We start from the raw sequence: 13,015 nt of genomic DNA on the forward strand, positions 1-13,015 counted from the left end.
GGACCTCAGGGTTTCTGATTTCTTTCCAGCTTCAAAATTCTATCTTGGAAGACACTTTCTCAAGCCAATGATTAAAAGAAGCTTATGTTACACTGTTTCTTTTTGTTGGCAAAGAAGAAACCGATGTTCCTTAAAAAGTGTTTTCTGTGCCCTTATTCTTGCTCTGTGGGTAAGAAATCTGGAGTGACAGCTGCAGGCAGGTTGTACATGAACACCCTCTCCTGCCACTCCTCCCCCTCCATTACCACTCAAAAAAGTGACTACAGGCCAAGGAACATGGCACAGCTTCTGCCTAAATTACCAACCTTTACTTTTATAACCATTTAAGCATATTATGATTTTAAATTTTACATGTTTATTTGAATTCAAATTTTCACAGAATAAAAGACTGCATTTCATTAGAGTCAATCTGCAGCAATTATTTCTCATGAAAAAAAAAGACAATAACCACTCAGATTTCAGAGGTGAATGAAACCTCTTCCTGCAAAAACAAAACACATGGAGGTATTCCCACCAATCCAGAAGCAGCATCTCGATGATGAGCTGAATCGAGGCGTGACACCTGACGTCACGCCCGAAGTAGGGTAAGGCTTGAGGCTGCAGGCAGCACATGTTCTGGTAAAGGCGAGATGCAGGTGCTGCTCACGCAGCCCTCCACAGACACACCACGACGAGGCAACGGCTCGCGGCTCTCCCGTGTGGCAACGACGGACACAGGGTGCTCTCGTTACAAGTGAATGAGTTCAGGTTCAGGACACTCTTTACAAAAACGACAAGGTTCAAAATAAATGTTTACTCCAAGGCACCTAAGGTGTAAAGCTTTTTAGAAAATACACAGAAATGAATAAACAGACTTAAAAAGGGAATTAGTTCTCAATGGAGGAATCGGCTATTACTGTAACTATTGTAAATAATTAGTTCAGATAGATTACAATCAAAATGCACATTGAACAGACTGTGCTGTGTGAGGGAACGTCTGACCAAAGAGCATTCCCCTGGGCACTTGGGGAGCTGTTGGTATGTGCTTACGGGGCTTCTTCCCAGAGCCAGAGAAGCTGCGCATCACTTGTATTTGTAATATCCTTCTCCAGTCTTCTTGCCAAGCTTATTCTCTGCTACCAGCTTATTCATGGATGGGCTGGACTGAAACAAGGGGTTCTTTGTATCCATTTCATGCCATCCTATTGAGAGGAGGGAAAAGAGCTTCGGATGAACTGCTGGGTTTAAGTCTCGGCGTTCCTGGGCAAGTCTGGAGGCAGAGTGTGGGGAGAAGGGTCCTTACTCTGATGTGGGAGAGCCCCACAGGCTTGGTGTCACTCGGGCCAAAACGGCAGAGGCAGAAGGAAGGCTGAGCATGAGCCCTAAAGCGGGTGTGCTGCCACCAGGCCGCGCCACTCGAGGCCGTCCCGTTCATCCGACCCCTTCCTGGGAATCGCTAATGCCAAAGGTCCAGGGTCACAAACAGAACCCATTCACCTGGTGGCTGGACCCCTCAGTGACACAGTGAAATGACTTTTCAACAAATCTGAATTTGCTGCCCCTGGTATTTTGTACCCTCATAAAATTCAAAAGTTCATGCTTAAACCAGAGCCCTCCTTGCTCCTCCCGTAAGTATTCTTTGTGCAACTTGGTATTATGAGGTACATTCAACTTCGGTAGCCCAATTTTGGTTACTATTTTAAACCTGTCTTCAGAGCCACTACAGTAAAATGAATACACTTTTTTAAATGGCTGTGCATCTTGAATGCAGTGGTTATACATATCAGCATATGTGATAGAATGTGTACCAATGTCAATTTCCTGGCTTTGATACTGTACTGTGGTTATGATATAAGATGGAACCACAGGGGGAAACTATATAAAGGGGTACACAGGCCCTGTCTGTGCTGTATTTGAGACTTCTTGTGAATCTATAATTATTTCAAAATGAAAAGTTTTAAAAAAAAGTTGCCTTATGAGGAGAATAGGCAATCACATTTTTCCTTCTGCCATTTCACTTTAATCTTTAAGCTGGTGGGGCAGGACTTTGGAAGGTCTACTAAGACTCCTTATCTGTTTAAATAGGCATTATACTTTAATTCATAGTTGAGAGACTACCTCAACTCAATTAAAGACAGACAACAGAGAATTCCAATTCTTACCGTCCATGATGAACTTCGTAGTATCCAGCCCAACGTAATCGAGAAGCTCGAATGGGCCCATGGGGTACCCAGCGCCCAGCTTCATAGCAGTATCGATGTCTTCCTTGGACGCATCACCTACGCAGAAGAGGGCAGTGCTGAGTCACCACCATCCTTCCCAGAATCCTCCTGGTCACATGCTGAGTCCCTGAATTACTAGCATTTTACATATTTGCACATTCAAAAAACATCTGGAGTCAGGAACTCTGGCTTAGGTAAGATTTTTCTTAGAGGTAAATGCCAAATAGGTCACAAGATTTTCAGAGCTACTCCACGAAGTTTTACTCTGTGAGGTGAATTCTAGAGCACTGCAACCTTGTTCATGGAGAGAGAAGGCCCCAGTGGCCTGGAAACATTAGTTACTTTCTAATGGATTGGGAATCACCTTCTCTGGAATAACTTACCAAAATATCCTTTAAAGCAAGGACATGTTTTTGATTGATAAATGGGCTTTTTTTTGTTTTTCTATGTATTATATGTATATTTTTCTTTTCCAGATTTCCTGGTTTTATAAGTAATGAGTATCCCTCTGGAATCACATGCACACAAACTCTTTAGTCACGATAATGTTTAAAGGAAAGCCCAAACCCGACTGAGCTCTGCCATGTAAGTGTGCAAGTGTGCTGAGGAGTCAAGGGCCAAGTGCTTTTTTCTTGGAGTTTTTATCCTTCACATAATGTCCCTGGGTCACAGAGGTCTTTACAGAGAACAACCTGGTCCCTTTCTCCAAAATCAGGACTAGCCTGTCACAAGTGTCTATCTAGAATTTTGTTCCAAAGCATAAAGAAATGGTCAATTATACCAAAGCTAAATAAAATTAAAAAGCTATAAAAGACTTGAGAGATTTCACAACCTAAATATTTCAGATTTTTAGACATGAGGAACAAGAACTACTTAACATGCATAAAGACTCTATTTTTAAAAGCATATGAAGTACTAAGGTAATGCCAAAGGATTTCAAGGCGGTTCAAGATGATTAAAATACCAACCAATTATTTCTTACGGGAGACATTATCAGTACTCCACTGATTAGTCAACCAGAGGATCCTGAGAACCATGATTTGAGCTTCAGGCCATAAGAGAGCAAAAATGATCACATACACATTAGCCTTATCAGGCAGCCTCATTCACTCATTCATTCAACTTTTGTCTATATCTGTTATGTATCAGGCACCAGAGACTTGGAATGAGACAAAGAAAAACAAGACAAGCACTCCAGTGTTCACAGTATAATGGAAGGATTCAGACGTGTAAAGCACAAATTTCATCATGACAAGTGCTGAGGATTCATGAAGACTCACAAACACGGAGAGATTTACTCATACTGCCACGACTTCACCACAACTGCCACCCAGGCCCGGGTCCTGGCAGTCCTGAAGAGAATCTCAGGGAGGGGCAGGGAAGGGCATTCCAGGGAGCAGGAACAGCACGTACAAAGGCAGGAGTGAGAAAGAAGCCAGCAGCTGATAAGTGGATTATGCCGAGAGGATTTCATTAGACTTCGAGGTTTCCGTGGTGTCCGGGCCAGAATGCTGCAACGACAGCCCAGGATGCTCCCTGTACTGGTGACCTGTCCTCACCATCCGCAGAACCTCTGCTCAGGTGTCACCGCATCAGAGCCTCCCCCTCCTCCCTGCATATACACTAGCAACTGTCAGGACTCCAGGCTAGGACTCCGGCCATCCCCTAGACTTTATCTTTCTCGGGGATTACTGATCACAACCTAACATGTTATCTATTGGTTCATTCGCTACAGGCTGTCTCCCCTCATTAGAATATAGGCTCCCTGGGGACAGAAATCTCATAGCATAACGGTTCCAACTTACCTAAAGCCATTTAATTAAATCAATATTCAAGACAGACAATAAACCCTAGAGTCAAAACTGTAATTCCAGATTCAGAGACTCACTTGACTGAAATAATATGAAGACACAGCACATCATGGAAAAAAAATCTAAAAAGCTTTACAAAGTCAGTATAATTCTAAAAATTCTGTTCTGAGTAACACAGGGTGAAAGAGGCAAAAAGAAAAGAGAGAGAAATAAAATACAGACCGGTGTGCCAAGTGGGAGTTAACAACACGTGGTATAGACCAATAATTTTAACCAATAATAATTTTAGACCAATAATTCCTACTCTTTAGAATCAAGCACTTCACTTGGAACCTGACACCTTCTCCAAAGAAAATGCACGTATACACAAAATTCAGTATCAACCTTAGGAGGCTCATGGGACCCACCCCCACCGCCAGCTAAGAGCCCCCAACTCTGAACAACAAAGAAGGGCGTCCTCAGTGAACTCCCAGCTCTTCTGCAGGCCTGAGAACCTGGGACCTGCCCCAACAGGCTTCCTCTGCCGGCTCATCAGCACCACCTACCGACCATTCTTGGCATTAACAACAAACCAGAGTCACAGCAAAGAGATCAGAACCGCAGTGCAGCCACCATTCCTTTATTCATCAACAGCTACCTAAAGCCTGTCCTACACAAGCACTTTGCGGGGTATGAAGATGGGGACCCAAATACTGCCGCAGAAGACAAGAGTACAGTAGGAGAAGAGAGACACATGCCGTGCGGCAGGGAAGAGAGTAGCACATGCCCCGAAGGAGAAGCAAAGTGTACAGAGAGTTACGACAACACAGATCACATCCAGCCTGGAGCGCTGGGGACAGTGCAGTGGGGCCTTGTGAGAAGCTGGGAGTAAGGTGTGGGGTGATGACAGGAAGGCAGAGGGTGAGGAGAAAGAAGGCCCCCTGGTGAGGGCACCGTATTTGGTAGGCTACAATGGAACCGCTGAACACGTCTTGGGTGGGGGAGGGACAGTGTGAGCAGGATGTCACACAGTGCCTGAAGAACAGGCTCACGACACTCCCAGGGCGTCACCCGAGAAGAGCTAACCATGCAGCCCCACCACGCTGCCAGAGTGGACCCTGTCACAGTGGCATCTGACGGGGGCAGCTGTCTGTTCCAGGCACCAGCCTGCTCAAAGGTCTGCAGAGAGAGCCCGGACCCCCAGGGGCGAGGGTGACCAAGCCCACCAATCAGGCCTCGGTTACAGTGGGAATGATGAGAGCAACGAAGGAGAGAGGACAGAAGCTGCAGGGCACTGGGGAGGAAGGCACGGCAGAAGCAAGGAGGCTCCCAGCACCAGAGAGCAGCGATGGGGGCGGTGAAGCGCAGCTAGACTCCACAGGCAGCTGACGGAAGCGCTGCTGGGGGCCTGTGCACTGAAAAGACGCTCAGCTGCCCAGGAGGCCCGAGTGGACAACGACGGAGCTGATTCTCTGTTCTAACGCCCCACACATCCTTCTGACGACCCTCTACCGCTCAAACCAGCATTCTGCCAACCTGTCTGAGTGGCACACTTACCTCGGGAATACCAAAAGTTTTTGTAAGGGACCCAAAATTCATGTTGAAATACTACCCCCCAATGCGATGGTATAAGGAGGTGGGGTCTTGTAGGAATTAGGATTAGAAGAGTCACAAGGGTAGAGCTCCCATGAATGGGATCAGTGCTCTTCTCAGAGTCATAAGAGAGCCTGTTTCCTCTCTCTGCTCTCTGCCATGGGAGGCAGTCTACAACCAGAAGAGGGCTCGCACAGATACCCAATCATGCTGGCACCCTCAATTTGGACTTTAGCCTCCAGAACTGCGAGAATTATATTTCTGTCATTTATATGCCACCCAATCTATATTGCTGTATTTTTTATGGCAGCCCAAGCTGACCAAGACAGTGTCATCCAGAGAAATTCTCCACAATGAGTTTGTAAAAGGCTGGGCTGAACTGCCTTTATGGCTTGACTCTGCTGCCCGGGGTGGGGCGGGGGGTGGCGGCACTGCACGCACTGTCTCCTCACCCTCCTGGACAATACAATACTTGAGGAGACCAGTTTGGAAAAGACACAAGGTAACGGGAAATCCTTTGCTGCCTGGGGGAGCCTCACTAAAGGCAGGCTGACCGGCACAGGGAGACTGGGATGACAGGGAGGAATCCAAAGTGACAAATGAAAAGACATGGCAGCGAGAGAGGATAATCCAGAATGCCTTCAGGTTTCAAAGAAGAACGGATGCAGTTCTGCCAGCTACTCAGAGCAGGCTAACAGAGGCGGGGTGGCAGGCGTGCATGTGAGCACCCCCTGCGCTGGCTGAATGAGGGCAGAACCTTGAGGTGGCAGAACGGACATGGTAAGAAGCCTGAGGTGTGAGGAGTCCAGACCATAGTGTGGCTTCCTGGGAAACAGCAGCCAGACATGACGCCCAGCACCTCCAGGGTCCTGAGGGCGCCGCCAAGGGCCAAGTAAGAGTACTTCCCCTGTGGGGTCAGACTCCCCTCCAAATTCTACCTCCCAGGTGGCTAGTGATGGTGAAGGTTAAAGGGATTCCATCTGTTTAGAAAAGGACCACTGCTGGTAAGAGGAAAGTAGAAGATAAGAAAATGACTTTCAACTGGTTCAAAGTCAAAAATGACTTTCAACCAGATACATGGTTCAGTTGAAAATATATCAAAGTGACAGCATGTTTCAGTGAGAAAGACACCATTACGAGGTGGATCACCCACATGTTATATTCTAAAACATTACATTACAAAAAAAACTGCCTTTCAAAGTAGGGCAAAATGCTTCATGCTGTCTTTGAGGTGTAATTAGGCATATTTGTTGATAGATAAACACAGAAGTGTTGGTTTGATCTTGGAGCAAAAGTGAGGCAAATGCCTCCATAAAACACAGAGAAAAGTTTTAATATTTAAAGCAGATTTTGAGGAAGAAAATATGCTTTCATCTCTCTGGAAGAGCTAGTATAAATGTTTTGTTTCAAAAATGACATTCTCAGGAGCAAGCATTTGTAAATGAAGTAATTGAAAACAATTACACTTGCTTTTCATCCAGTCCTATTAAGGCCTGTTTGCCTTTGAAGCAGACATGATAGTTACCTTTCCAGAAATGCGGTAGGTAAGGTAGGCAGGAGGATACATGACATTTTATAACCTTGGACCATGTCCCAAGTCTACTTCTGCAACAGGGAAAATGATTCTTTGTCAATCAACAAAGTATTGAGAAAAAAACATTTCAGACCATTCTTAAGGTTAAAAAAAAAAGGCATCATAACATCACTCAGTAAGGATGGACAAGGCTGTTAACATTCCTTGTCACACAACAGCCTTGTTACTCGTTTCCCTTCTCCTGTCACAATTTTAGAACTTTAGGGAATTTTAAAGGTTTCCTAGCCCTGTGATTTTTACATCTACATCATCATCATGATCATGATTATTATTTTAAGCAATAAACCCTTTAACCAGAGATCCAGGATATAAATCCGTGTTGGCCTATGATTGCTCTGGCTGGGACTGTAGTGGGGGGGCTGTCCCAGAGCCACCTCAGAGGGAATCCAGGGTGGCCTGGGAGCACAGTGACAGAGGCACGGGGGCCCAGGGTCAGGCTGATCCACAGAGCCAGAAAACAGAAGCTCCTCCCCTACACCTCATGGCCCATCCCTTCCCACAGACCCTGCGGGAGAACTCCCAGACTCGCTGCACCCAGCCTGGGTCAGGACAGCTACCTCGTTCATACAGCCTGACTGCTTCCATAAGGTACGGCACCAGGAGACGGTTCACAATAAACCCAGGAGTATCCTGTCAGAGGAGAGAGAAAAACAGTAGACAAATGAAATTTCCGTGAACTTTATCTTTTGTAAAGTCACCAGATCACTCCTTCTCACCCTGGACTGTTACCCACATTTATCAAGCTATACATTTTCAAAATGTCTTAAGGTACCAAGACAGTCTCACTTCTATCTCACATGACAGTTTATCCAACAATTATAGTACTCCAGAAGCCCCTACTGCACGGACCCTGAAATAAAGGCAGATAAGGTCACTAGAAAGAGCATGGCTTTGGGGGCAGGCAGATGTGGGCTCGAATTCTAATATTCTCTGACTTTGCATCATTCTGAATCTCAGTTTCATCATCTGTGAAATGGGAATAGTAACTTCCACCTCACAGGCTGTGAAGATAAATCAGAACACATAAAATGCTGTGCATACAGCCCTCCCCTCAAATGGTAGTCCTTTTATTCCTCTTCTCTCCCACATCCCTTCTAGGAGTCTAGAAAAAGTAACAGTCCACCTTGAACACTCCTTGTAGGAGCACGACCTCCCGGCTGCTCAGGATTTTCTCAGGCTCCAGCGCACAGCACAGGATGGTGGAACTGGGGACAGGTGCCGGGGCAAACAAGCAGATGCTAACAGATCGATGGCCTTTCACAGCTCACTACGGAAGACTCTCTACCCTGATGACTCCTTGTACTGCACATCCTTTCTTCATTTCCCCCCTCATTAAAATGCTTAACCATCTCTCCTGGAGGCCTAGTATGGGGTCTGGATTCTACCTACTGATCTCTTTTGGAAGCTTGTGGGGCAGGCTGGGTTGGTTAACTTTTTGGTGGTATTTATGTGAAGTTGATTTCCACTAAGTAAATGGAGCCCGCTCTTTTAACAAAAGGCTGTGATCCTCCTGCAGGAAGAAATCTGCACCCTGGCCCCAGGTCTTGTGTCCCGTTTCAAGCACACACTGGACACTCCAGAACATCTGAATTAAAGACGCCCAGCCTCCTGCATTACTCTTCCAACTCACCAGACTGCACACCATAGCCACAGGATTTGTAGCTCCTTTCACCCTGGACAAGCTGAAACCATGCCTACCCCATCTCCCAGGAATACAGAGATGCACAAAAGAGCTTTATCACTTTAACCAAGACTATATTAATATAACCATGTTGATTTAATAACTAGGGCATGGAAGCACTTAAATGTCCATCGACGGATGAATGGATAAAGAAGATGTGGTACATATATACAATGGGATATTACTCAGCTAGAAAAAAAGAAAGGAATAATGCCATTTGCAGCACCATGGATGGATCTAGAGAATCTCATACCGAGAGAAATAAGTCAGACAGAGAAAGACAAATATCATGATATTGCTTATATGTGAAATCTAAAAAAGTGGTACAAATGAACTTATTTACAAAACAGAAAGAGTCACAAGTGTAGAAAACAAACTTATGGTTACCGGGGGAAAGTTGGGGGGGTGATAAATTGGGAGACTGGGACTGACAAATACACACTGCTATATATAAAATACGTAATTAATAAGGACCTACTGTATAGCACAGGGAACTCTTCTCAATACTCTGTAATGACCTATATGGGAAAAGAATCTAAAAAAGTGGATATAGGTATAACTGATACACTTTGCTGTACAGCGGAAACTAATGAAACGTTGTAAATCAACTATACTCTAATAAAAAAACTTTTTTAAATAACTAGGGCAAAAATGCTTTTCAACTTCAAAAAGTTTATTGTAGAAATTCAGGATGGGGTAGGGTACCTGAATACATGAAGCACACCATATACAAGGTTAGAAATCAGAAAGCAGCCTGGGAAAAATATTTTCTCCATATATAATATATGGAGTTTTAAAATCATTTACATAAAGAGCTCATGGAACTCAATAAGGAAAACATGCTAAAACTCACAAAATATTTAAAGAAATATTCATTAGAACAAAATAGCATGTTGCCAGTAAGACTATTGGCAAGAGGTTTTTTCCCCATTATAATATTCAATGCTGCTGAGGATGCAGAGTGATACTCTCAGTAGAATGTAAAGAGACACAGTCCTTTAATTAAGCAATTTAATTTTATATAATCATACACCTTACATTTTTCATACACATATATTTATTAAATATACTTTACTGTATTTATTACATACCAGGTATTGTTTGTTCTAAGTACTTTACAAATATTAATTCATTTATTCCTCATGATAACCCTGTGAGACAAGTACTATTATTACCTCTACGTGAGGTAGAGGATACTGAGGCACAGAGAGGTTAAGTGACTTGCCCAAGGTTACACATCTAATAAGTGCCAAAGCCAGGATGTGAACCCAGGCAGGCTGGCTCCAGAGTCCATGGCCTTAACCTTTTCACACCACACTTTCCCTGTGAAGTCCTACTAGGACGAAAGACACATTTCAGGCACATTCATGCCATTCTTCTGTGTCGGGTGTTGGTAAGCTACAATCCTGCAGGCCAAATCCAGTTGTAAATAAAGTTTTAGTGGAACACAGCCACACTTCTCTGCTGGCATGGTCCATGCAGCAGAATCGAGTAGTTGCAACAGAGACCATAAGCTCTAAAATATTACTATCTGGCCCTTGGCAGAAAAGTTTGCTGACCCTTGTTCTATGTGATTGCCTTCTGTCTGGGTGCCTCAGCAAGAGCTTGAATAACTGACCCCGAAAGACTCCCCAGAAGCCCTAAGGTATCACCTAAAAAGAGATGTAACAAGGGCAATTTTATGAGACCAGAGTTGCCAGGCCTGCATCTGCCATGGCCAGTCTGATGGAAGAACGAATCATCACTCTCCATGCATTAATGACTGTGCTGCTGAAGACCATCCCTGGCTTGTTCCCGCACCTCCATTTTCATACCTGGCTTTTGATCTGCTGCAGGCTGATGCCCTTTCTAACATTATGACTACTTTCTGCCACAAAAAAGCATCAACTGGTAAGAAAAAGTGCAACCATACCCTCTGGTTATTAATGTGATTTTTTTTTAATCCAAAATATTTAAAACCATAAAACTAAACCAAAATAATGAGTGTTAAAAAATGAGATTCCCTAATATAACACTACAGACCTCCACTGGGGGGACTGGCATGTGGAAGACTATTGGGGTCCACATCGACAGATGACTGATTCAGATGATTCATGAACAATTTGAGTTTTCATGGGTTAATACAATATTTGAAGTTTGAGTTCAAACTTGAGACTATTTTAGAAAGCAAAACTATGGTATGAGAAGAACCACAATGGTATTTAAAAGATTACAGTCAACCAGCAATTCCACTCCTGGATATATATCCGAAAAAACAAAAACACTACTTCGAAAAGATACATGCACCCCAATATTCAGAGCAGCACTATTTACAATAACCATGACATGGAAACAACCCAAGTGCCCATCAACATACAACTGGCTTAAGCAGACATGATATATATACAATGCAATACTGCTCAGCCATAAAAAACAATGAAATTTTGCCATTTGCAGCAACATGGATGGACTTGAAGTCAGACAGAGAAAGACAAATACTGTATGATATCACTTATATGTGGAATCTAAAAAATACAACAAACTAGTAAATAGAACAAAAAAGAAGCAGACTCACAGTAACAGAGAACAAACTAGTGGTTACCATGGGGTGGGGACAGGTTAATACAGGGGTGGGAGAATGGGAGATACAAACTACTGGGTATCAGGTAGGCTCAAGGATGTATTGTACAATACGGCGAATATAGCCAATATTTTGTAGTAACTGTAAATGGAAAGTAACCTTTTAAAATTGTTTAAAAATAATTTTTTTAAATAAAATGATTATGGTCAAAAAAGTAGATAACATATTTATAAAAATTTGTAATGGAATTCTGTGACACAATTGTCCTTTCAGAAAAACGGCCAAGTCATGAAGAAGTGCAGTCCCTAAATCTGGGGGGAACTAAAGAGGAACTACAGCAAATGGAGAGACTGAGGGTAATCAAACCAAAGTAGGTGACAGCACCTGGGGATAATTTTACATATAATACCAGGTATCTCAAGAAAGGGGAAAAAGGCCAGAGGCAAGCTTTCCACCCACCACACTTCTTACTGAAAAACAAAACAACACAAACTAAATCATACGCAACATTCCACTGAGAAACAGCTTCATTTTCTGCTACCTTGGTTGAGGTGGGCTCTACCTCCCTCACACCATTTCCCTAATCACCTGCAGTGTTCTTTCCAAAAGGGAAGGCCCAGTTTTCTGTTCAGGATTCATGTGCCACCAGGCTGTGCCTGACACACAGGGTTCTGTTTCCTCAGGGCCCAGAAGAAGCCGAAGCTGATGGGGTAACAAAAACCACTAATGGAAACACAACCACTCATCAAGAGACAAAAGTCAAGACCCAGAGAGAAATCCGAGTTTTTGATTTAGCTGAAGCCGTGGCTCCATTTGGATCGCAGACTATCCACCTGATGGCCTTGAGCACGGCTAGATGCAACTTGCTCTTTACAGCCTGCGGACAGGCCTGCAGCAAAAGTGGCCCACGTCCCACATCATCCTACTATGGAAGAGTACTACCTGGAATAAGTCAGGTTCTGAGAAAAGTCACCCCCCGGCCTTACCAAGCTATCCATACTCTACCTTGCAAGCAACAGGATGCTTTCCCAGCGTTTTGCTGAAGTCTACCAGAGATTCAAAGGTCTTCTGGCTGGTCATTGGTGTTTTAATGACCTGGAAACGTAAAGCAGAGGAGAGTTATAATCAGAAAGTCAGCAAACAATCTCAACAGAACAGTTCAAGGAAACACTGATCAAATATTGCCACACAGGTGACAAAAATAATTTCAGTTTCAGATTAGAAGGATTTCAAGCCAGAAACAAAACGTCCACTTTAAGATAGTGGACTACGGCAGAACACACAAAATCAAGGCTTAAAATATAAATGTGGGGACTTCCCTGGTGGTGCAGTGGTTAAGAATCGCCTGCCAATGTAGGGGACATGGGTTCGAGCCCTGGTCTGGGAAGATCCCACATGCCACAGAGCAGTTAAGCCCGTGCGCCACAACTACTGAGCCTGCACTCTACAGCCCGTGAGCCACAACGACTGAGCCCGTGTGCTGCAACTGCTGAAGCCCACGGGCCTAGAGCCCGTGCTCCGCAACAAGAGACACCACCACAATGAGAAGCCCGCACACCGCAACAAAGAGTAGCCCCTGCTCACCACAGCTAGAGA

The 13,015-nt window shown here is 44.2% G+C and overlaps 1 protein-coding gene across 3 annotated transcripts in view; it reads right to left on the reverse strand.

Annotated features, from left to right (window-relative positions):
- Positions 1-332: 332 nt before the first annotated feature.
- HADH (hydroxyacyl-CoA dehydrogenase) overlaps positions 333-13,015 on the reverse strand; it is a 47,529-nt gene continuing 34,846 nt past the window's right edge. The window contains exons 5-9 of one of the 3 annotated variants that reach the window (XM_019927785.3): positions 12,425-12,514; positions 7,736-7,808; positions 2,142-2,258; positions 1,030-1,181; positions 333-759 (exon numbers count right to left, since the gene is read on the reverse strand). In XM_019927785.3, coding sequence (XP_019783344.1) covers positions 1,063-1,181; positions 2,142-2,258; positions 7,736-7,808; positions 12,425-12,514 — 399 coding nt within the window. In that variant the 3' untranslated portion in view covers positions 333-759; positions 1,030-1,062. The other 2 variants (XM_019927786.3, XM_004314702.4) reach the window with 2 other exon arrangements.

This window comes from Tursiops truncatus, chromosome 5 (genome assembly GCF_011762595.2).
Source record: "Tursiops truncatus isolate mTurTru1 chromosome 5, mTurTru1.mat.Y, whole genome shotgun sequence".
Lineage (NCBI taxonomy): Eukaryota > Metazoa > Chordata > Mammalia > Artiodactyla > Delphinidae > Tursiops > Tursiops truncatus.